This window comes from Hyaena hyaena, unplaced genomic scaffold (genome assembly GCF_003009895.1).
Source record: "Hyaena hyaena isolate Hyena2069 unplaced genomic scaffold, ASM300989v1 scaffold_929, whole genome shotgun sequence".
NCBI classification, from domain to species: domain Eukaryota; kingdom Metazoa; phylum Chordata; class Mammalia; order Carnivora; family Hyaenidae; genus Hyaena; species Hyaena hyaena.
In genome coordinates this window covers 630354-655038 of record NW_024081560.1, presented here as the reverse complement: position 1 = coordinate 655038, position 24685 = coordinate 630354, and the positions used below count along the sequence as shown (strand labels likewise).

General features: G+C 43.1%; 1 protein-coding gene across 1 annotated transcript; it reads left to right on the top strand.

Annotated features, from left to right (window-relative positions):
- Positions 1 to 18811: 18811 nt before the first annotated feature.
- LOC120222929 (putative MAGE domain-containing protein MAGEA13P) lies at positions 18812 to 19958 on the top strand. The gene has a single exon (XM_039220956.1). It carries the CDS (start codon positions 18812 to 18814, stop codon positions 19853 to 19855), a length of 1044 nt encoding a protein of 347 aa, XP_039076887.1. The 3' UTR covers positions 19856 to 19958.
- The last annotated feature ends 4727 nt before the right edge of the window (positions 19959 to 24685 follow it).

Genomic DNA, 24685 nt, shown 5'->3' with positions numbered 1-24685 from the left:
TATTTTGGGTACACGGTTTTATCATCCTTCAACACACTTCACTTTCTTTTTATCCACTAGGTTTCTTCTCAGTGTTGTGTCCTCTGTAGGACTTTCCCTGATGTCCGCCCTCAAGACACCAAATGCAGAGTTAGGGTTCTCCCTCTTCTTTGCTTCTCTAGGGCTCTGTAGGTGACCCACGGGTTTGTCTTCAGTCACTGGGTAAGAAGTGAAAATAGGAGAAAAGGTTTATGCAGATGTTTGGGAGAAAAAGATTTCACTTTTGAACATGTTTAATTTGAAGTTTCTTTTAAGACGCCCAGATAAACATGTCCAGTATTCAGTTGAATGTGTATCAGTCTACAGTTCAGATGACAAGTGTTGGGAGACAGTACACCATGGTTTCTCTCATTTCTGCCTTGAGAGCAAAGTAGTCTATGTAGAAGTTCTGGATATAGAGGGATGGATCTACCATGGAATAAAGATATTTTTTAATAGTTTATTGTCAAGCTGGTTTCCATATAACACCCAGTGCTCATCCCTACAAGTGCCCTCCTCCATGCCCATCTCCCCCCTTCCCCTCCCCCCCACCCCCATCTGCCCTCATTTTTTTCTCTGTATTTTAGAGTCTCTCTTGGTTTGCCTCTCTCCCTCTCCCCCACTATTTCCCCTCTTCTTCTCCCCCATGGTCCTCCGTTAAGTTCCACTTATAAGTGAAATCATATCGAATCTGTCCTTCTCTGCCTGACTTATTTCGCTCAGCATAACACCCTCAAGGTCCATCCATGTTGCTACACATGGCCAGATTTCCTTCTTTCTCATTGCCACGTAGTATTCCATTGTATAGATAAACCAAATCTTTGGTCCATTCGTCAGTAGGAGCCCTAAAGACTCTTAAAGTACGGTGGAAAAGGCCAAGAAAGAAGTCAGTGGTGGGAGAATGATTTAATGCTGAGCACTAAGAGATGAAAGCAACTATACCCTTGACTTAAAAAATAACCTGTCCTTGGGGCTCTTGGGTGGCTCAGTTGGTTAAGCATCCCGACTTTGGCTCAGGTCATGATCTCAGAGTTTGTGAGTTCGAGCCCCGCGCCGGGCTCGGTGCTGACAGCTTAGAGCCTGGAGCCTGCTTTGGATTCTGTGTCTCATTCTCTCTCTCTGCCCCTCCCCCACTTGTGCTCTGTCTCTCTCTGTCTCTCGAAAATAAATAAATGTAAAAAAATTTTTTTAAAAATAGCGTGCACTTAAGGACCCTTGTCTCTAGAAAACTCCTATGAATCTTTGTTATTCTCAGCTTAAGGGCCACCACCTGTATGAAGCCTTCCCCAATTCCCCAGAACACTTAGATTTCCCTTTTCTACTACATATATATTTATATTATCATGTGCTTTAGTCTGCCGCTTATCATACAGTATTGTTACTGCTGGTTTACATGTTTGTCTTTTCTGCTAGGGCAAAAAGTATCTTTATAAAATATGGTAAAACCTTGGTTTGCAAGCACAATTCATTCCAGAAACATGCCTGTAATGCAAAGCACTTGGATATCAAAGCGAATTTCCCCATAATCAATAATGGAATCTCAGACGATTCATTCCACAACCCCAAAATATTCATATAAAAATGATTACAATACTGTACTATAATACAAAATACAATAGAAAATACAAAAATATAAAGAAAATTAAACAAGTTAACCTGCACTTACCTTTGAAAACCTTTGTGACTGGTATGAGAGAGACGAGAGAGAGGAGGAATCACATTAATGGAATCACTGCTATCTACTGGCTCAATGAAATCTTTTTCTTTTCATGCAGTTTTAAAAAGGAACCTATCCAATGACCTAGAAGGAAGCAAAGCTTTCCTAAGCTCACTCTTGTATGGAAAAGCAAAGGACTGTCCGTAGATGCCCTGAAGTGACAAAAAAATACACTAGTGCCAGTTGTGGGCACCTTCCAACGTTCTGAAAAATCACTGATTTTTGCCAAACACCATGGCTTGAGACCAAGCATCCGAGCATGGGAGACAACCACCCACAATCCCACAGTGAGTGAGAGAGTGAGAGAGAGAGAGAGAGCCATTGGCTCAGTTGTGAGCATGTGACCTTCAACATCACATGCTACTCATATTGCAAGATATCGTTCATTTATATGGTTAAAATTTATTAGAAATGTTTGCTCATCTTGTGAAACACTCGCAGAACAAGTTACTCACAATCCAAGGTTTCAGCATATGAAGCACACACTCATTTTTCTTAAGGTGTATTTATTGCAAGTAGGTTTGATGAAGAAGGAGAAAAGGGATGTCTGAAACTGTGCTGATATAGGACAACTGTAAGTACTCACATCCAGAATCTTATAGATGGCAGAACTATGATCAAGCTGTAGGATAGGGCAAAGAGGCTAAATTAACTTGACGACGGAATTCCTTTTCTCACAGACTATTCAGTGCCATTTCTCATGACACTCGTATCAGATTAGTTTGAGAAGTGCTACACTCCTATATAAAAATGTCACCTATATAAAATGATAGCAAATGTCACCTAGATAAAAATCTCATCTGTGTTTACAAAGGAAATGTAATTGTAACAAAACTTGCATCACTTTCACCCATTCATGGTCACTCATAGGTTACAAATAAGTGGATCATACGGTTCGGAGCTCTCCTATAAGCCAGTTCACACTGTTAGTTGTCAACCTAGCCTTCCATTAGAGAGGCACCAATATGGACTCAGGCCACATGAGTGGCACTGGCATTTTGCGTCTGCTAGGCTCTGGATAGGAAAATGTTCCTCTTCTACCTTAGAAATACTACCCGAGGGGCACCTGAGTGGCTCAATTGGTTAAGTGTTTGACTTCGGCTCAGGTCATGATCTCATGGTTTGTGGATTCGAGCCCCGCATCGGGCTCTGTGCTGACAGCTAGCTCAGAGCCTGGAGCCTGCTTCAGATTCTGTGTCTCCCTCTCTCTCGACCTTCCCCTGCTCACGCTGTCTCTCTCTCTCTCAAAAATAAATAAAACATCAAAAAAAAATTTTAAAAAGTACTACCTGAGGATAATTACACATGAACAAAAAGATCTGCCAGTGATACCATACCAATTTGGAAACACCAATGAGTCTTCTTAAATTAACTAGATTCTGTATGTAAAAGTTTGGATTATAAACTCTTTAGGGAAAAATACACTATTCACTATTACACACACCTAAGCAGTGTACTCACTATGTTTTGATCACTGTTCTACCTTTTTTTAAATGTTTTTTTTAAATGTTATTTTTGAGAGACAGAGTGAGAACAGGAGGGGGGGGTGGGCAGAGAAGGAGGGAGACGCAGCATCTGAAGCAGGCTCCAGGCTCTGATCTGTTGGTGCAGATCCTGACGTGGGGCCCTAAGTCATGGGCCATCAGATCATGACCTGAGCCAAAGCAGGATGCTTAACTGACTGAGCCATCCAGGCGCCCCTGTTCTACCTTTTTATGCTATTTGTTTGTTTGTTTTGAGGGAGCACAAGCTTCAGCAGAAGAAGAGCAGAGAGAGGGGGAGAGAACCCCAAGCAGGCTCTGTGCCTTCAGCACAGAGTCCAACACGGAACTCAGTCTCATGAACCGTGAGATTACTGACCTGAGTTGAAATCACGAGTTGGACACTTAATCGCCTGAGCCACCCAGAAACCCCTTACTGTTATACTTTAATGTCCATTTGATATTTAATTACTCACCTTATTGGAGAACCCAGCTCACACAGTCTGCACGCGATCATATAGGCAAAGGAAGATGAAGACATTAACTGGCTAGAGGAGACCTCTTTTTATATTTCCATAGACATAGGAGTTAAAATGGTGTGCATTTTCCCCACAACCTCAAGAGAAATGTAATCTATACTAACTATTGTTTTAATATAGGCAAGTGACATTACAGTTCCATCTACTATTTAAAGTAAATGCATTAGAAGGGGCACCTAGCTGGCTCAGTTGGTAAAGCATGCGCCTCTTGATCTCAGGGTTGTAGGTTTGAGCCCCACACTGGGTGTAAAGATTACTTAAGAATAGGGGCACTTGGGTGGCTCACTCAGTTAAGCGTCCAACTTCGGCTCAGGTCATGATCTCACAGTTCGTGAGTTCGAGCCCCGCGTCGGGCTCTGTGTTGACGGCTCAGAGCCTGGAGCCTGCTTCAGATTCTGTATCTCCCTCTCTGTCTGCCCCTCCCCTGCTCATGCTCTGTCTCTCTCGTTCTCTCAATAATAAACAATAAAAAACATTTTAAAGATTACTTAAGAATAAACTCTTTAAAAAAACAGTAAGTGCATTAGGGTATGATTTTATTTGTTTGGCAGAGTGGTTAAAAGAACAGACTCCAAAACGACACCATGTGGACTCAGTGTCTTACTAGCCATGTGACATGGAACAAACAACTTATTCCCTGGGCCTTAGATTCATCAACTACAGAATAAAGATGATATTTGTCCTCGCCTCATGGAATTTTAGGTGGATTTAATGAGCTAACATATAGAAAGCACTTAGAACAGTACCTGACACAGAGAAATACTACGTAAGTGGTAGCAGACTGATTAACTGTGGTATTTCACAATACCTTTCCTATGGTCATCTCCATTGTGAATCTGCAAGAGCCCAGCTGTAAAGAAATGGACTAGAACCCTATCTATTCAACACTGTAGCATTCCTAGCCTGCTATGGATTCTGCGACTCCCTCTCCCTCTGCTCTTCCCCTACTTTCTCTCTTTCACTCTTACTCTCACTCTCTCTCTTCTTCTCAAAAATAAATAAACATTTTAAAAAATTTTAAAGAAAAATTTAATTATATGAGCCACAAAAAAACTAGGTACCTATAAGTAAATCCAATGAAAAATGTACAAGATTATATACAAAATTACAAAATTTTAACTGAAATGTATTTTAAAAATCTAAAAAGGGATGCCTGGGTGGCTCAGTCAGTTGAGTGTCTGACTTCGGCTCAGGTCATGATCTCATGGCTCGTGAGTTCCAACCCCATGTCAGCTCAGAGCCTGGAGCCTGGGTCTGTTTCTGTGACTCCCAGTCTCTCTGCCCCTCTCCAGCTCATGCTCTGTCTCTCTATCTCTCTCTCTTAAAAATAAATAAACATTAAAAAATTTTAATCTAAATAAATGGAGATCCTTGGTCATGGGAAGTTTCAATAGAGTAAAGCTCTTAGGTCTTGCCAAATTAATGTATAAGTTCAATGTAATTCCAATTAGGAGAGTAACCTATGGATACAAAATCTCAGGGTTCAAATTCCAATGCAGCTACTTATTACATGACCTTGGGCAGGTTATTTCACCATTCTGGACTTCAGTTTTGTTGTCAGATAGAGAGAATGTATTCTTCCTACCTTTGGATTCTTGTGAATAATAAATAAAGTAATACATATAAAGTACGTAAAATATTTCTGGAACACAGTTAGGTGCGCTAACATGTTACCTATCATTGCTGTTGTTATATTAAGAACTACAGATCCACAAAGAAAAGAAACAAAAACCCTAAAAGAAAGCAGGCAAGCAAACAAAAAGGAATTCACAGAACAAAACTGTCCAATATGCATTTAAAATCATCTTAACTAATAATTGCAAAAGGCGAATTAAACTCTAAGATATCATTTCCCCAATCATATTGGCAAAGATTAAAATGTGTTGGCAAGGATGCATGAGAAACGAGTGTTTTCGAACACTGTGAGAGTATAAATTGGCACAGCTTTGCAGGAAAATGTGACAGTAAGTAACAAATTATAAAATGTGCATACATTTCTGATCGAGCAATTCCATTTATGGGAATTTGTCCTCCAAAAACTGTCACATAAATACACTAAGATAGAAGAATGTTCACTGTCATATTGTTTGTAATATAAGAAACTGGCAAACTCCTAAAGACCATATTATCCAGTCAGTGAAAATGAAGAGATAGACAGACACACATTAACATGGAAAAATGTCCAAGATCCAATGTTAACTGAAAGAGCAAGATGCAGAATGGTATGCCCAAGAAGGTATCATTATTAAACATTTTTGATATAAATGTTAGTATACATATAAAAATCCTCTGGAAGAATATATAGAATTTGCTCATAATGGTAAAATCTGGGGGTGTGAGTGGGAAAGAAATGCATATTGTTTGATTATCTATTTTAAGCATGTCTCAATTGTCTGAAACTATTATAAGGTAGGTGCATTATTTATGGTAAAAGAGATATACTTTTGCTAAGCTTTATTTAACATGGTTCCCACTGTTAGGCATATACATCTTGAATTATTTGAAGACACACCAAAGATTTCCCCAATTAAGTAGGACAGGATGTTGAGTTTTTAAACATGAAAACTTTGGAATGATGACTCATTAATATTTTAGTTCTACTTTTTCAGGTGCATGCTAAAACTGACTATATACATGTTATATGTATATTATATATTTCACCACAGCCAAATGACAAAGGTTTCAGTTCTCTGGATGTGTAAATAATTTTTGTCATTCCCTCTATATATGCCTTCCCAGGATGGTGAAGACCGTATCCTTAGGCTTTGTGTGCTCACCAACAAATTTCCCCAGTGATGGTAGCTCTCGGGTGGCTTAGATATTAAAAAGCACCACTCCCAACACCGCGGGAAGTCAGGGTGTAGTGTAAGGGGATCCTGAAAGACAAAATTCTCTGATTGGAGAATGAGAGCATTTAAAATATTTTTGAAATGCGTACTTATTTATTTTGAGAGAGAAAGAGAGAGGGCACGCGCAGGTGTGCACGCAAGCAGGGGAGGGGCAGAGAGAGATGGAAAGAGGAGAAAGAGAATCCCAAGCAGGCTCTGTGCTCTCAGAGCAGAGCCCCACCTGGGGCTGGATCTCGTGAACTGGGAGATCATGACCTGAGCCTGATCAAGAGTCCGATACTTAACCAAAGGAGCCACGCAGGCGCCCCAAGAAAGGGAGCATTAACAACCCTAAAGAGCCTTCCTGAAATGACCTTCTGCTTCTCCTCATCTCGTGTTCAATTCTGATTGCCCATGTGGCAGAGAGGATGTTTGCTCTGAGCCTTTCACCGCGGCCATCCCATTCGGTGGTTCATTCTGATCTCACTCATCTTTCAGCAAGCACGACCGACTATTTTGGATGTCTGAGCTAAGATCCCTCCAAGGTACTGTGACATTTAGTCTTTAACTCTCAGTAGATAAGTGAATCATTTCACTTCTTCCCTACAAACTCCCCTTATGTGCCTTAAAGACCATTCACTTCTTGGATCCTTCTAGTTAACTTCCATCCCTCTTCATTTTCCCAACACCCATGTAGTACTTCTCAGATTTCCATTTCCAGCCTGAAATCATGGCCTTTAAGAATTCAAGGTCAAGGCTTTAGTGAATTAAACTTGCCCTATTGGGTATCCTAGCATTGTTTTAAATATGAGGGGTTGGAGGCGCCTGGGTAGTTTAGTCGGTTGAATGACCAACTCTTGATTTTAGCTCAGGTTATGATCTCGTGGTTTGTGGGATTGAGCCCCACCTCGGGCTCTGCACTAACCATACAGAGCCTACTTGGGATTCTCTCTCCCTCTCTCTCTGCCCCTCCCCCACTCATGTTCTCTGTCTTTCTCTCAAAATAAATAAGTAAACATTAAAAAATAAAATTAAAGATAATAAATCTGTGAGGTTATGTTCATCTCAGAAAGTATATTACCCAGACTTGGGTCTTTTGCAGCATAGATCGGGGGGTGGGGGGGAGCAGATATTCACATGCTGAAAGTTGTTCTGGGTATTTGCATTCAAGAAACTACGATCTAAAACTGATGAGCTCACCTGGACAGGGAGGGAGTTGAAGATTCTATTCAGTGCAACATGAAAGAAAGACTAACAAGTTTAGCAAGGTTAGAGTATACAAGATCTATATACAATAATTGTGTGTGCCTGCATGCAAGCAGGGGAGGGGCAGAGGGAGAGAAAGAGAGGATCTCAAGCAGACTCTGTGCCCAGTGCAAAGACTGATGTGGGGCTTGATCTTGCAGCCTTGAGAGCTTGACCTGAGCCAAAATCAAGAGCTAGATACTTAACCACTGAGCCTCTCAGGCACCCCTAAAACAGTGCTTCTAAAATAGCATCAGAAAATATAAAATACAGGGGCACCTGGGTGGTTCAATTGGTTAAGCCTCAAAGTCTTGGTTTTGGCTCAGGTCATAATCTCATGGTTCATGGGTTTAAGCCCTGCATCAGGCTCCGCACTCACAGAGCAGAGCCTGCTCAGGATTCTCTCTCTTCCTCTCTCTCTCTCTCTCTCTCAAAATAAATAAATAAACTTTTAAAAACAGAAAGTATAAAATACATAGGGATAAATCTGACAAAAGATGTAGGGAGACTGTACACCAAAAACTACAAATTACTGTAGATTTAAACTAATGAAGACCTAAATGAAGGACAATAAGGGCAGGGAGGTGATACCTTATCTATAAAGAGGTCTTAGTAGGTTAAATCATGGTTCCCCCCCCCAAAATGTAGAAGTTCTAACCCCCAATACCTATGACTATAACAGAAAAAAACTATTTGCAAATGTAATTAAGTAAAGAATCCTAAAATGAGATCATCCTTGGTTATCTGGATGGGCCCTAAGTCCAACGACAAATACCCTTATGAGAACAGTAAATGATACAGAACCCACAAAGGAGGGAAACGGAAGAAAGTCATGAGAAGATGGGGAGAGATCTGAATTATGCAGCCCTGAGTCAAGGAATGCCTGGAGCCACCAGAAGATGGAAAAAGCAAGAAAGGTCCTTCCCTAGAGGCTTGGGAAGAAGTCCAGGCCCTCCAGCACCTTGATTTCAGACTTCAGGCCTCCAGAGCGGTGAGAGAATACATTTCTGCTCTAATGTACCGAGGTCGTGGTCATTTGCTACAGGATCCCTAGGAAACTAATACACACCTGTAAGAATTACAGTGGACAGTGCAATTATAGAAACTAGGCAGAAAGAAAGTGCAAAGTATTTAAAATACTGAAAGGAAAAAAAAAGTCAGTTAAGCACCCAACTCGTGGTTTCAGCCCAGATCATGATCTTACAGTTTGTGGGTTCAAGCCCCGCATTGGGCTCCATGCTATCGGCACAGAGCCTGCTTGGGATTCTCTCTCACTCCCTCTCTCTCTGCCTCTTCCCCGCTCGCTTGCTCTCTCAAAATAAATAAATAAACTTAATCCACCAACCTAGAATTCCATGTCCAGCAAAACTGTTCTTCAAAAATGGAAGAGAAAGTAAAGAATTTCTCAGAAAAACAAAAGCTGAGGGGATTCATTTCCTGTACATGTACCTTGAAAGAAATGTTAAAAAGAAGTTCTTTAGGCAAACAGGAAAATATATAGATCAAAACTTCTGATCTACGGAAAGAAAGGTAGTGCTCTAGAGAAGGAATAAATGAACAAAATGATTTCTTTTTCTTATTCTTAATTGATCTGATAACTGCCTAGTAACAATGTAATGGATAATTATAGTATATGCATAAGAAAAATGAATAATAGGAAGAAGTTGGGAATACACTTTAATAAAATATATATCATACACGTGAAGTAGTTAAGTATCATTTGAAAGTAGACTTATATGAATTAAAAATGTATATTGTAGGGGCGCCTGGGTGGCTCAGTGGGTTAAGCACCCAACTTCGGCTCAGGTCATGACCTTGCGGTTTATGGGTTCGAGCCCCGCGCCGGGCTCTGTGCTGACAGCCCAGAGCCTAGAGCCTGCTTCAGATTCTGTGTCTCCCTCTCTCTCTGCTCCTCTCCCGCTCATGCTCTGTCTCTATCTCTCAAAAATGAACAAACGTTAAAAAATGTATATTGTAAACTAGGGAAACCGTTAAAAATTTTTACAGACATATTTCATAGGTCAGACAGAGTAAGACAAATCCTATACTATCTCACTTATATGAGGAATACAAAAACCCAAACTCATAGAAACAGATTACTGGTTGGCAGAGGCAGAGGTGGGGCAATGAAGTGGGCAACGGTGGACAAACAGTACAAATTTCCAGTTATAAGATGAATTAAGTTCTAGGGATGTATACACAGCACGGTAACTACAGTTTGCAATCCTGTATTGCATACTGGAAAGTGGCTAAGAGAATCGATTTTAAAAGTTCTCACTCGGGGCGCCTGGGTGGCTCAGTCGGTTAAGAGTCTGACTTTAGCTCAGGTCACGATCTCGCAGTTCGTGGGTTTGAGCCCCACGTCGGGCTCTGTGCTAACAGCCAGCTCAGAGCCTGGATCCTGCTTTGGATTCTGCATCTCCCTCTCTCTCTGATCCTCCCCTGCTCATGTGCTCACTCGCTCTCTCTCTCTCTCAGAAATAAATAAAACATTAAAAAAAAAAGTTCTCACCCCACACACAAAACATTCTAACTGTATAAGGTGACAGACATATGAAACTAACCTTACTGGGGTAATCATTTTGCAATACATATGTATATCAAGTTATTATGTTGCATACCTTAAACTTGCACAATGTTACATGTGAATTTTGTCTCATTAAGCTGTAAAAAAAAGTATATTTGATATATGAAGGGACTGAATAAGAGAGGAAATAAAATGGAATCATATCAAGTACTCAAAATCAAAGAAGGCAGAAAAAGGAGACAAAAGGAAATGTAAAATACATGAAATAAACAGAAAACAGTTACAAATATGGTAAAAATCAATCAACTATATCAACAATCACTTTAAATGTGAATGACCTAAATCCACAAGTTAAAAGACACAGATACCAAAGTGACAGAAAATAATATCCAGTCATACTCTGTCTATAAGAAATTAATATTAAGTATAAAGATTCAGATAGGCCAAAAGCAAAGGGATGTCAAAGATAATACCATACTAACAATAATCAAAGGAATGCTGCTGTGGCTATATTAATTTCAGAGACGCAGACTTTAGAGCAAGGGAAACCATCACGGATACAAAAGGCATTACGTAATGAAAAAGGAGTCAATTCTCCAAGAAGATATTAAATGCATATGCAACTATAAACAAGGTGTCAGAATATGTGAAGCAAAATCTGATAGAGATGAAAGGAGAAACAGACAAATCCACTATTCTATTTGGAGACTTCAATACTCCTCTGTCAGAAGTTGATAGATCAAGCAGGCAGAAAATCAGTAGGGATACGGGTGACCTGAACAGCACTATCAATCAACTTGATCTACTTGACATTTATAAAATACTCCATCCAACAAACAACAGAATACATATTATTCTCAAGTGACATAAAATATTTATCAAGATAAAAAGAATTCAGAGCCATTAAACACACCTTAACAAAGTCAGAAGAATAGAAATCATACAAAGTATGTTCACAAGCTGCACTGCAATTAAACTAAAAAGCAATAACAAGATAGCTCCAAATATTTGGAAATTAAATAACACACTTCGACATAATTCATGGATCAAAGAAAAAAGCCTAGCGGCTTAAAATATATATTTTGAGCTAAGTGACAATAAAAGTACAACTTAACAAATATTAGAGAAAGGAGAGAGAAAAACAGAGTAAAACCCAATGAAACTGGGGGCACCTGGGTGACTCAGTTGGTTAAGTGTTCAACTCTTGGTTTTGGGTCATGGGTTCAAGCCCCACATCAGGCTCTGTGGTGGCAGTCCAGAGCCTGCCTGGGATTCTCTCTCTCTCTCTCTCTCTCTCTCTCAAAATAAACATTTTAAAAAAATCAATGAAATTGAAACAGGACTACCATAAAGAAAATCAAAGGAACACAAAGCTCTTTCTTTGGAAAGATCAATGAAATTGATAAACTTCTAGTCAGGCTAACCAAGAACAAAGAAGACAGAATTATCAGTATCAGAAATGAAATAGGGATCATCACTCCTCAAAGCTGGCCTTCAGAAATGAAGAAGCTATGAAGACTTTCTCAGTCAGAAGCTGAGGGAGTTCATCACCACTAGACCTGCCTCACAACAAACATGAAACAGAGTTCTTCAAGTTGAAATGACAAGATCATATAAATAGAAAACTCTCAACAACAAAAAACTACTAGTAATAATAAACAAATTCAGTAAAGTTTGGGGTTACAACATCAACATATAAAAATCAGTGTGTCTCTATGCATAAACAATGAGATACTGAAAATGGAAACTAAGAAAACAATCCCATTCACAATAGCAACAAAAAGAATAAAATATTTAAGAATAAACATAACCAATGAGGTAACATACTTACACAGTGAAAATTATAAGACATCAATGAAGGAAATTAAAGAACACAGAGATAAATAGGAAGACTCCTGTGTTCATGGCTTTTAAGAATTAATATTGTTAAGGGGCACCTGGGTGGCTCAGTTGGTTAAGTGTCCAACTTCGGCTCAGGTCATGATCTCACAGTTCGTGGGTTCGAGCCCTGCGTCGGGCTCTATGCTAACAGCTAGCTCAGAGCCGGGAGCCTGTTTCAGATTCTGTGTCTCCCCTCTCTCTGACCCTCCCCTGTTCATGCCCTCTCTCTATCTCTGTCTCAGAAATAAATAAAATATAAAAAAAAATTTAAAAAAATTTTTTAAAGATTTAAAAAAAAAAAAAGAATATTGTTAAGATGTCCACCCAAAGTGGTCTACAGATTCGATGCAATCCCTATCAAAATTCTAATAGCATTCTTTATAGAAATAGAAAAACCAGTGCTAAAATTTTATATGGAAACACAAAAGACCATGAATAGCCAAAGCAAGCATAGGCAAGAAGAACAAAGCTAGAGGCATTACACTCCTTGATGTCAAAATATATTAGAAAGCTATAATAATCAAATAGTACATCACTGGCATAAAAACAGACATATAGACCAATGACCCAGAATAACAAGATCAGAAATACATCCACACATCTATAGTCAAGCGATCCTGGCCAAGAATCCCAAGAGAACACAATGGGGAAAGGATAGTGCCTTCAATAAATGATTGGGAAAACTGGATATACACATACAGAGTACTGAAATTGGACCTCCGTCTCCCACAACACACAAACATCAACTCCAAATGGATTAAAGGCTTAAATGGAAGACCTGAAACTTTAAAACTATAGGGGAAAAAATAGACATTGGTCTTAGCAATGATTTTTTGGACAGGACACCAAAAGCACAGACAGCAAAAGCAACAACAGACAAGTGGGATGGCATCAGACTGGAGAGCATCTGCACGGCGAAGGAAACCATCAACAGAGTGGAAAGGCAGCCTGCTGAATGGGAGAAAATATCTGCAAATCATATCGGATTAGGGTTAATATCCAAAGTATATAAGGAACTCAATAGCAAAAATTACATAACCTGAATTTTAAGAAATGGGCTAAGGACTGGAATAGACGTTTCTCCAAAGACATACAAATGGCCAACAGCTATACGAAAAGGTGCTCAGCATCACTCGTCATCAGGGAAATGGAAATCAAAACCTCAGTGAGGTATCACCTTTCACCTGTGAGGACGGCTATGATCAAAACGATGAAAGAACAAGGCTTGGCAAGGGTGTGAAGAAAAGGGTAACCTTTGTGCACTGTCAGTGGGAATGTAAATTGGTACAACCGTCATGCAAGACAGGGTGAAAGTTTTTCAAAAAATTAAAAATAGAACTCCCGGGGCACCTGGTGGCTCAGTCGGTTAAGCGTCCAACTTTGGCTCAGGTCATGATCTCACAGTTAGCGAGTTCAAGCCCTGAGTTAGGCTCTCTGCTGTCAGCTCACAGCCTGCTTTGGATCCCCTGTCCTCTTCTCTCTCCCCCCCCCACCTCTCAAAATTAAATAAACATTTTTAAAAAATAGAACCCCCATATGAGCCAGCAATCCCACTTCTGGGTATGTATTCAAAGGAAAATGAAATCAGTATCCGAAAGAGCTATCTGCACTCCATGTTCATTGTAGCATTATTTACAAAAGTCATAATAAGGAAATAATACCAATATATTACATATAATAGTATATAGTATATATGCCATATACTATACTGTATAGTACTATATATAGTATAGATACTCAAACTATAATAGTATAAAGCATAGTATAATAGTATATATTATAGTATGTAGTATATATTAATACATTATATATTAATACTATTATATTATATTTAATGTAATATACATTACTAATATATAGTGTTAATTATATTATATATATTATAGCATATGGTATATATAATATACCATATCATGCTGTATACACTATATACTATAATATATACATGTACTATATACAATGGTATATATATACCATATACTATATACAATGGTACATATATACCATATACTATAATATATATAATAGTATATATTATTAATTAGTATATATTCCATTCTCACTGTAATACTATTCAGCTTTTAAAAAGAAGGAAATGTTGCCATTTGTGACAATATCGATGAACCTGGGAGCCATAATTCTAAGTGTAATAAGTCAGATAGAAAAGGATGCATGATCTCAATTATATATGGAATCTAGAAAAGTCGAATTCATAAAAGCAGAGTGGGATGGTGGTTACCAGAGGCTGAGGTGTGCAGGAAATGGGTATAAAGGTTCAGTCATGTGGGATGAAGAAGTTCTAGAGATCTACTACACACCATGGTGACTATAGTTGACCATACTCTACTATATACTTAAAATTTGCTAAGAGAGTTGACCTTATGTGATCTCACCACACACACACACACACACACACACACACACAGCGCTAACTATGTTGAAGTAATGGATATGTTAATTAGCTCAATTGTCATAATCATTTACCAATATATATCAAAACCTATTTTATACCTTAAATGCATACAATTTTTATTTGTCAAGGACAGTTCAATAAAGCCAGAAAAAAATAAATTTCGTAAAAAGACACTACCCTTTGTCTCATTGACACTACAACCTTTCATTGATCTGTCTCTGGCAAAATGCAAAAAGCAGAGGATAATAAAGGCATTATGAATTTTTAAAAAAGATCCCATTCACAATGGCATGAAAATCCAAAGATCACCTAAGAAAAGGCTTTTCACAGCAATGTTCAAGACCTTTAGGAGAGAGACAACTATAAAATGCTCCTGACAGACTCAAAATACTGGAAATATGTTAATTGCCCTCAAGTTATTTATGGATTTACTGCCTTACCTGTATGTGCCAAGACAAGCTTGGGGTGCTGTGTTCCACTCTTGATTCAAAGTGAATGGGCTGACGTCCATGGAAGGCGAAGGCCAACTCAGTCCTGGAAGTCAAGGTAGTGACTCTGAGGGAGAACTAAGAACTCCCACCAGGAAGAGATAGGTCCCCACGCCCATCCTACCCCAGCTGTTAGCCTTCAGAGACCCTGGGACGTGATGACCAGATGTGGCCGATCCCGGTTTTTACTAGAGGGGGCGGGGCACATTTTCAGGGAGGTAAGGGCTTTGATCTGAGGGGATGGGGCTCAGGTTAGCAGAGGGAGGAACCCCAGAAACGAGTATCACTTAACCACTCACATCATCTGCATTTGAGGGGTGGGCATCTCAGGGAGATGCGGGCCTTATGAAGGCACGGGGTACAGGCCCTATCAGGAAGAAATATAAATACTTGTGGAGGACTGTGAACCCCCAACCCACAATATATAAGGAGCCACAAGCCTGCCCTACTGTCAGCTCTGACAGACCCCACTCAGGCCTGTCACGCCAAGACCGAGCCTCACTCCTATTTTGGTGAGATTAAAGGCCTTGACCTGAGGGATGAGGCCTCTGCTCAACAGAGAGCCGGGGAGAACTCAGCCAGCGCAAGAAGTCAAGGGAAGGATCGGGAGTTTTCCCATCCCAAGTAGATCGGAGCCTGCCCTAGGAAACACCAGGCTGAGTACAGGGATCTGAGTGCGGGAGCTGAGGGAAACTCTGAGAGGGCTGGACTCCAGTCAGCAGAGGGAGTTCAAGGTCAAGAACTAGGAGGAGGGGCGAGGGGCCCTCTCACCAGATAAAAGCTGCCCCGAGTTCTTCCCTGCCCCCACAGTCGTCCCTGGAAGGCCCCAGGCAGAGTTCCCAGAGTGACGTAACCCGACTTCCGCCTTAGGAGTCTGAGGGACGAGGACAAGCTTGCTTCATCAGTTAGGTTGGGGATCCAGGTCGCCAGAGGGAGTCCCAGGAGTGGACTCAAGTCCTCAGAGGGACGTGGCCGGGATCTCGCACCCTTAAGGTGAGAACTCAGAGAAAGGACTGAGTGTAGCTTTCGGCCGCAGAGCGGGTGCCCCACCCCCTCCCCTGTTGCCTGGCCGGAAGTACCCACGCTGTGCCCCGGATGTGGTTTATCCCGACATCCCTCTTGGGAGTCTGAGAGACTCGCTGTTTTCGGACAGAGGTAGACTCTTGTTTGTCTGAGGGACGTGTCACAGGTTGTGGGAGGCTAAGTTAAGGTGAGGACCAAGAATAAGGACTGAGGGGAGCTCTCACTCTTGCCCTTACCCTCACCTTGCTCATTGTCTGCCTTAAAAAGCTCCTCGCAGGGCCCCAGATATGGTGTTATCTGGACCTCCATTTTGAGAGCCTGAGGGAATAAGGCTTTTTTCTGACGGGGCGTGAACTCAAGTCCTCAGAGGGAGGAGGTCCAGGCTCTGCCACGCCTTAAGGTGAAGACCTTTATGGAGGACTAAGGGGGTTTCCTTCCAGACAAAAGGGAGCACATCGAAGCCCTTCCTGGTCGTCGGCCTTGGGTGGCCCAGAGCAGAGCAGTTAGTCAGAGGCCCCTCCCCCAATCCTCTGTACTTCCTTATGGGTGTTTTCTGGGAGGTGGGAGCCTTGGCCTGAGGGCCTCAGTCTCAGGTTCACCAAAGGCAGAGGGTGCAGGCCCTGTCAAGAGTAAATACGAAGGCCTTGGGAAGGACTGTGGCTCTGCCCCACCACAGAACCCTGAGGAGCCTCCACAGAAATTTATCCTGATCCCTTCTGTCAGCCCTGGGGACCCCGGGATATACAGTCGGGCTGACCCTCCTTCTATTTCCAAATCGGGGGCCTCGGGGAGGTGAGAGCCTTGGTCCCCACATCCTGGTGATCAAAACGAGGAGTTTCAGGCCCTGCCAGGTATAAACGTGACGATCTTTAGGGCTGAGAGGAAAGAGACGGCCCCACAGAAGCCTGTCTTTTCTTTCAACTGTGAGAGGCCCTAGGCTGGCCTGTCAGACACAGATGTCCCCTCCGCCCTCCTCACTTCCTTGCCTAGGTCTTTGGGAGATGGGGGTGTTTACCTGAGGGGAACATTCTTAAATCAGCAAAAAGTGGTTCCAGGCCCTATCACGGATAAATGTGAATACCCTGAGGAGAGCTGAGGGTAACCATCAAGCCCAGAACACAGAGAGGATTGTGCAGATACCCACACAACCCAGGCGGTCAGCCCTAGTTTACATCAGGCAGGCCTGGCAGGCTCGCTCCCTTCTTGGCAGCATTAGGGAGGGGCCAGCCTTGGTCTGAGAGGTGCAACCTCAGGTAGAGGGAGGAGCCCCAGCCCTGAAGAAGGCAAGGTGGGGAATCAGGTGGGACTGGAGGACCTTCAACTGTGGCTAGAGGGGTCTCCAGCCCTGTCCTACTTCTGCTCTCAGCCCTGTGAGATTCCAGGTAGAGCTGTTAGGCAGAAGCAGCTTCCAGAAAACCCCTGTGCTCCCCCTCACTTATTTGTCTGGCATCTCCGGGAGAGAGAGCCTTGGGATGAGGGACGCAGCCACAGGTCTGCAGAGAGGAAAGAATGCAGGCCCGATGTGCATAGCCAGTGGAGGGCTGAAGGTGATTTCCATTCCAGGCAAAGAGGTCCCCACAGAAACCTGCCCCGCCCCTGGTAGCCCACAAGCATGTCAGTCCATCTCATTTCCAGCTGTCATGGGTGGGGGGGGGGGGGTGGAGGCTCTCAGGGAAGTAAGAATCTTTGTCTGAAAAGGCCACTCAGGTCACCAAAAGTAGGAATCTCCTGCTGGGGACTAAGGTAAGTACCATGAGGGATGACAAAATGTACCCACCATCCCCAAACATCCTGGGTCTAACCCCTGCTCTCAGCCCTGGAAGCTCTTGAGCAGGGATGGTTGGATGTGATCCCTTTTCACTTGTCTCACGGGTCTCAAGGAGGTGAAGGCCTTGGTCTTGACAGGGCAACTTCACATCAGCAGAGGGAGTCATGTCAGGCCATCCCAGAGAGGAACCCCAGGCCTTCCCAGAGTTAAAATGAGGATGCTGAATAAGGATTGGGGGTCCTCCCCACCTCCGACCCTTGGAGAGATAAGCCCCCTTCTCCACCCTGCTTCTGTGCAGGGAAGCCCTGGTACACAGCGTCCAGATGTAATGCACCCTCACTGCTACTTGGACTACCTGATGGTCTCAAGGAGTTGGAGTCAGTTAGCAGAGGAGTGAGTCTACCTACGGTTCTGCCAGGAGTTAATGTGAGGATGGAGGAAGGGGTGGACCCCTACCCAAGAACAAATGGGGCCCAGCTCCCCCTGGCCCTGCTGTCAGACAAGATAGGACCCAGGGCATGGTGGTTGAATGTGAGACCCCCTGCACTTCCTCCTTTCACGTCTCATGGCAGTGAGGCCTTGGTTTAAGGAAGGTGATCTCAAGTCAACAGAGGAGGGAGTCCCAGACCCTGCCAGGCATCAAGGTAAGGACAGATGACCCGCTATTCCAGAACAGGGATCCCCGGAGTCCATCCAGCCCTTCTCCAATCAGGAAGACAGGAGACCCCTCGAGTACTAAGTAAGGGAAGACCTGTTATGAAGGCCTTTGTCTGGAGCTGACAAAGTTGCGGTTTTTACACCACTTCTCTCTCCCTCAGGCCAGTTGGTTGCCATCACCCATCTCCTGCCCATACTCTGCCTGCTGACCCCAACACAAGTCATCATGCATTACAGTGCGAGTCAGAGCCACCAGCTTGAAGTAGATCTTAAGGCCCAAGAAGACGCTGAGAGCCTGGTAGGTGGAGAGGTTCCTGCAGCTGGGGAGAAGGAAACTGCCTCTCCTCCCCTCTCTCCTTTGATCCAGGGCACCCCAGGGGGGGTGCCTGCTGCTGGAAAACCAAGTGTTCCCCAGCAGTCTCAGGATGCCTGCTCTTCCTCCACCACCATCGAAGCCACTCCATCGACGAGCAAATCAGATGAGGGCCCCAGCGGCCAACAACAGGATGTGGTTCCCTCCCGGGCTGGCCCAGATCCTGAGCCCTTGCTCGGTGGTGCCCTAGACAAGATGGTAACTGAGTTGCTGCAGGTCCTGAGTGTCAAGTATATAACCAAGGAGCCCGTCACAAAAGCAGAAATGCTAAAGGCCATCAAAGGGCACGAGAACCACTTCCCCGTGATCTTCAAGAAAGCCTGTGAGTGCATGGAGGTTGTCTTTGGCCTTGACGTGAAGGAAGTGGACCCCATCAACCACTCCTACGTGCTGGTCAAAACCCTAGACCTCAGCTACGATGGGATGCCAAGTGATGACCAGGGCATGCCCAAGACCGGCCTCCTCATCCTTATCCTGGGTGTGATCTTTATGGAGGGTGACCGTGCCACTGAGGACAAGATCTGGAGGGTCCTGAACAAGATCGGAGTGTACGCTGGGAGGAACGACTTCATCTATGGGGAGCCCAGGAAGCTCATCACCAAAGACTTCGTGCAGGAGAAGTACCTGGTATACCGGCAGGTGTCCGACAGCGATATCCCGTGCTATGAATTCCTATGGGGCCCCAGGGCCCACGCTGAAACGAGCAAGATGAAAGTCCTGCAATTTTTTGCAAAGATCGCTGGCACTGACCCCACTTCCCTCCGATACTGGTATGAGGAAGCTTTGAGAGATGAGCGGGAGCGAGCCCAGGCCACAGTGGCCACCACCGATGGTACTACTGTCACAGCCAATGAAAGTGCCAGTGTCCTGTCCACCAGCGTCTCTCGCCCTGGGTGAAGCCTGAGGAAGATCCTCCACTCTGTGGTTAAAGAGGGCAATCAAGGGTCTAAGTAGTGGAGGACTGAATTGCAGATTTCATCTTTTTTTTCTTTGGTATTTTTCAAACGTTCTTCCTTCTAAAAGGGTTGTTAGCTTCATAGTCTGGGTCCGTGAATGACCCTGGTCACATGTTTCTTGCTATTTATTAGGCTTAAGAATATGAATTTTGCTTTTCAGGAAAACATATTGGGAAACTTCCAATCTTATTTTCTGATCTGGAAGATAGCATGACCTGGATAGTGGAATTTCCTGGAAAATATGGAAGAGCAATGAAATTGATGGGATGGAGAAATAGAGGGGGAAATGGACAAGATGATTATGCTAAGATTCCTGTATCTCATTTAGTCTGCCGCCTAGTAAAATTAATGATCTGTACCTGGATTTGTTTGGCTAAAGTGTGCATGAGAAATTAAATCTTAATAAAGGAAAGCCCTGGCTCACTGGCTCATTTATTCTTACAAGCGCTTTACAAGTAACAGAAAAGTCTAGAAGAGATCATGGGTAAACCAGAGAGAAATCTCCACCGGGGATACCTATGGAAGGCGCTCTGCACCCTTGTTCCCATGCCATGGAGGAACACAGTGCACTGATCAAGTGTTCCATATGCATTGTCAACAAGAGTTCCTGAGAATAGGGCGACAGTTCTTTGAAGTGATGCCTGGGGGCTGGCACTTTTTCCCTGGCCTGGGAGAGCCGAGAGCCCATGCCTTTGAAAGGGCATTTTAATTAGGTTATCTTGAGTGTGATTTGGCCAGCTCTAAGCAAGGGCTAGACTCTCGGTGGGGGTGAAATGAGTGAAAATTGTGGTTTGGATGGAAGAGCAGCTGGGAGGGAGGAAGAGTTAGTCCTTGACTCCAATTCTAGGAGCTATGAGGTTGCATTCTGCTGGGGAAGACTTCCCCATTTCCAAATTAAATACTATATCCACTAACAGGGACACTGTACAGAGTTTTATTTACAAAGCAGCATTTTGGGCTCACTCGGTGGTTTGTGTCCTGCAGTGTTGTGTCCAACATTCTCCGAGTTGTCATGGAAAACACACAGTCAATCCCAGAGGAGAGAGTGATAGAGTCTGGGTCAAAACCATATTAGAAATCACTGCTATTTATTTGGGGCACCTGGGTGGGTCATTTGGTTGAGCAGAGGACTCTGGTTCAGGTCACGATCTCACAGTTCGTGAGTTCAAGCCCCACATCGGGCTCTGTGCTGACGGCGCAGAGCCTGCTTCAGATCCTCTGTCCCCCTCTCTGCCCCTCCATGCTTACACTCTGTCAAAAATAAACATTTTTTAAAAATCACTGCTATTTATTAAAGATCCAGGTTCCTCAAAAAGTTAAAATGAGAACTACCCTATGACCCAGCAATTGCACTACTAGGTATTTATCCAAGGGATACAGGTGTGCTGTCTCGAAGGGGCACATGCATGCCAATGTTTATAGCAGCGCTTTCAACAATAGCCAAACTATGGAAAGAGCCCCAAAGTCCATCGATGGATGAATGGATAAAGAACATGTGGTATATATACACAATGGAGTATTACTCAGCAATCAAAAAGAATGACATCTTGCCATTTGCAACTATGTGGATGGAACTAGAGGGTATCATGCTAAGTGAAATTAGCCTGAGAAAGACAAATATCATATGCCATCACTCATATGAGGACTTTAAGATACCAAACAGAGGAATATAAGGGAAGGGAAGCGAAAATAATACAAAAACAGGGAGGGAGACAAAAACATAAGAGACTCTTAAATACAGAGAACAGAGGGTTTCTGGAGGGGTTGTTGGGGGGGGGGGAATGGGCTAAATGGGTGAGGGGCATTAAGGCATCGACTCCTGAAATCATTGTTGCACTATAGGCTCACCCACTTGGATGTAAATTTAAAAAATAAATTTAAAAAAAATTGACCCTTGAACAACAAAAAATTTTTAAAAAATCCAATAAAAGCCAAGCACTGTACCAGGTACTTTACTTGCACTACATATCATTCTAATAGTCCTACAAGACAGCTCATCAAGCCCACTCCCCAGGTAAAGACCTAATGCGCACGGCACTTGGCAGTTTGCCCAAGGTCACAGGTCCGGTAAGTGACAGGGCTGGGACTAGATCCCTGGTCTGAATTCATCTAAACCCAGGCTGTTCTCACTCCTCCCAGCCTGAGGCTCACCTTTTGTCTTTTGGCTCATTTCTCTTCTCTACTCTGTAATGTCTTTCAGGCAACGAAAAGAAGGGCCCTGTGGCCAAAACGGGCACAGAGGAAGGAAGGGGACAATGAGAATGAAAACACTAGTTGGGGACTGTCTGGGCTTTATTTACCTACCGTCCGGCCTGCCTGAGGCCCAGAGCTCGTGGGAAGGTGACTGCCCAGGTGCTGGCATGTGTCCAGTCCTGGCACGTTCCTACATGACGGCCCCCTTCCCTTGGTCTCCCTCTGTCTGCCTCCCTGTCCAGCTCTAGAATCTGGCCTGCTGACTGCTCATCACTTTCTCTTCCTTTGAAGACCTGGGCTCCCAATGGAACAGCCCCAATCACCCGTCTTCTCCCACACACGGGGCACCCTTACTCTCTGCGGAAGGACGAGATAGATGTAGTAGTAGCAGATCTAAGCAGTATATCTAAGTAGTAGACAAGGAAAGACCACAGAAACCACGAGGTAAGCAAACAACTATAGGGGCTGATTCCTAAAACCCCCAAGTCCTAGGGGGTGCACAATGGTTCTCTGGTGGACATGTTAGCTCTGGTTTAAAAAAACAAAAGTTAGGGTGCCCAGGTCGCTCAGTCAGTTGAGCATCTGACTCTTGATTTTGGCTCAGGTCATGATCCCTGTTTCATGGGGCTCAGTGCTGAGTGTGGAGCCTACTTGGGATTCTGTTTCTTTCTCCCTCTGCCTCTTACTCCCTCGCACTTATGCTTGTGTGCTTGCTCTCTAAAAAGAAAAAAAAATAATAAAGGTAAAAAAATTAAAACTAGGGCGCCTGGGTGGCTCAGTCAGTTAAGCATCCAACTTCGGCTCAGGTCATGATCTCACGGTTTGTGAGTTCGAGCCCCAGGTCGGGCTCTGTGCTGACAGCTCAGAGCCTGGAGCCTGCTTCAGCTTCTGTGTCTCCCTCTCTCTCTGCCCCTGCCCCAGTCATGCTCTGTCTCTGTTTGTCAAAAATAAATTAACGTTAAAAAATATTAAAAAATAAAAATCAAAACAACAAAAAAAGACAATAAATAACACAGAGGGCCTTCCCTGACTTTGTACCCGTGTTTCACTACAAAGGCAGAACCCTTTCAAGTACTCAAATTATGAGGATTTCCACTCTAATGGGAAGAGGAATTAATCCCAGCCATGTGTGAGTTCCAGAGTTCTCTTTCTGTACGGCAATCTCCTCTTAGTTTCCTGTCCTGCAAATTTTAGCTACCTTGGCTTTCCTGGACTCCCAGCTCCATCTCAGCTCAAGGAGACTGTCTAGGCCTCCCCCTCCTTGTACGCATGCATTATCTTCCCAGGCATATGAACTAGGGTGTCCTTGGGGCGCCTGGGTGGCCCAGTTGGTTAAGCGTCTGACTTCGGCTCAGGTCATGATCTCATGGTTCGTGGGTTCGAGCCCCGTGTTGGGCTCTGTGCTGACAGCTCGGAGGCTGGATCCTGCTTCAGATTCTGTGTCTCCCTCTCTCTCTGCCCCTCTCCTGCTCACACTCTGTCTCTCGCTCTCTCAAAAATCAACATTTAAAAAAAATTTTTTTAATAAGAAAATGAACTAGGGTGTCCTAGAACTTACCTTCTTTGTTTCCCATTTCTTAGAGATCGCAGTCCTTCATGGCCAGATGTCTAATACATTGAAAAGTGTTTCGTATTTTTCATTTGTATTTTTGGGTATATCAGGTAGCAGTTGGGTCTCTGTTACTTCACTGTGGCTAAGAGTCCTATAATCCAAATTTAAAATCTAAATTATCTAGGCATGATTGATGCCCCCAAATTTCAATATTATCCAAATTAAAAATCAGGATTGAAAGGCTGTGGGACACATTTATGTTAATAGACATACTAACCTACAGCCAGGAGAATATACAGCAAAACACCCGCAAGGTTATTCTCTGTGAGAAGTGTAAGTGATCCCTTTGTTTTCTTGTGTGTGGTTTCAAAAACGTCCAACGTTTATGAAACACATGAATTATCTTTATAATTACACATGTAAATATTTTAGAGGCGCCTGGGTGGCTACGTCGGTTGAGCATCCAACTTCACCTCAGGTCACAATCTCATGGTTCATGAGTTCAAGCCCCGTGTCGGGCTCTGTGCTGACAGCTCAGAGCCTGGAGCTTGCTTTGGATTCTGTGTCTCCCCCTCTCTCTCGGTCTCTCCCCTGCTCGCGCTCTGTCTCTCTCTCTCTCAAAATAAATAAACATTAAAATATATATATAAATATTTTAAAATGTGATTTTGACTACTGAAAATAAATGCACATTCTCTGGATGGTTTGTTTACAATATTGAACAATCTCTTGCCGGATTCTACCCACTTCCCGCATACCTCCTGCTTGTTTGGCTAGAAAAAAAACACAATGCAACTCATTTCATGAGCTATGTGTAGCTCGGCACCTTTCCTCACACTTTCAAAGACAACGATATACAGGTAAGAATCAGTCTTCTTTTTAAAGCCCTCTCTCCAAAAAAGCATTCACGTATTTTAAATGGGGGAATTATATTTACATCTAAATCATATTCTCCACGATTTGATTGAATCTAATATTTATAGGAAGCATAGTATATAGACAATTTTAGGAGAGGGAATAAGAATT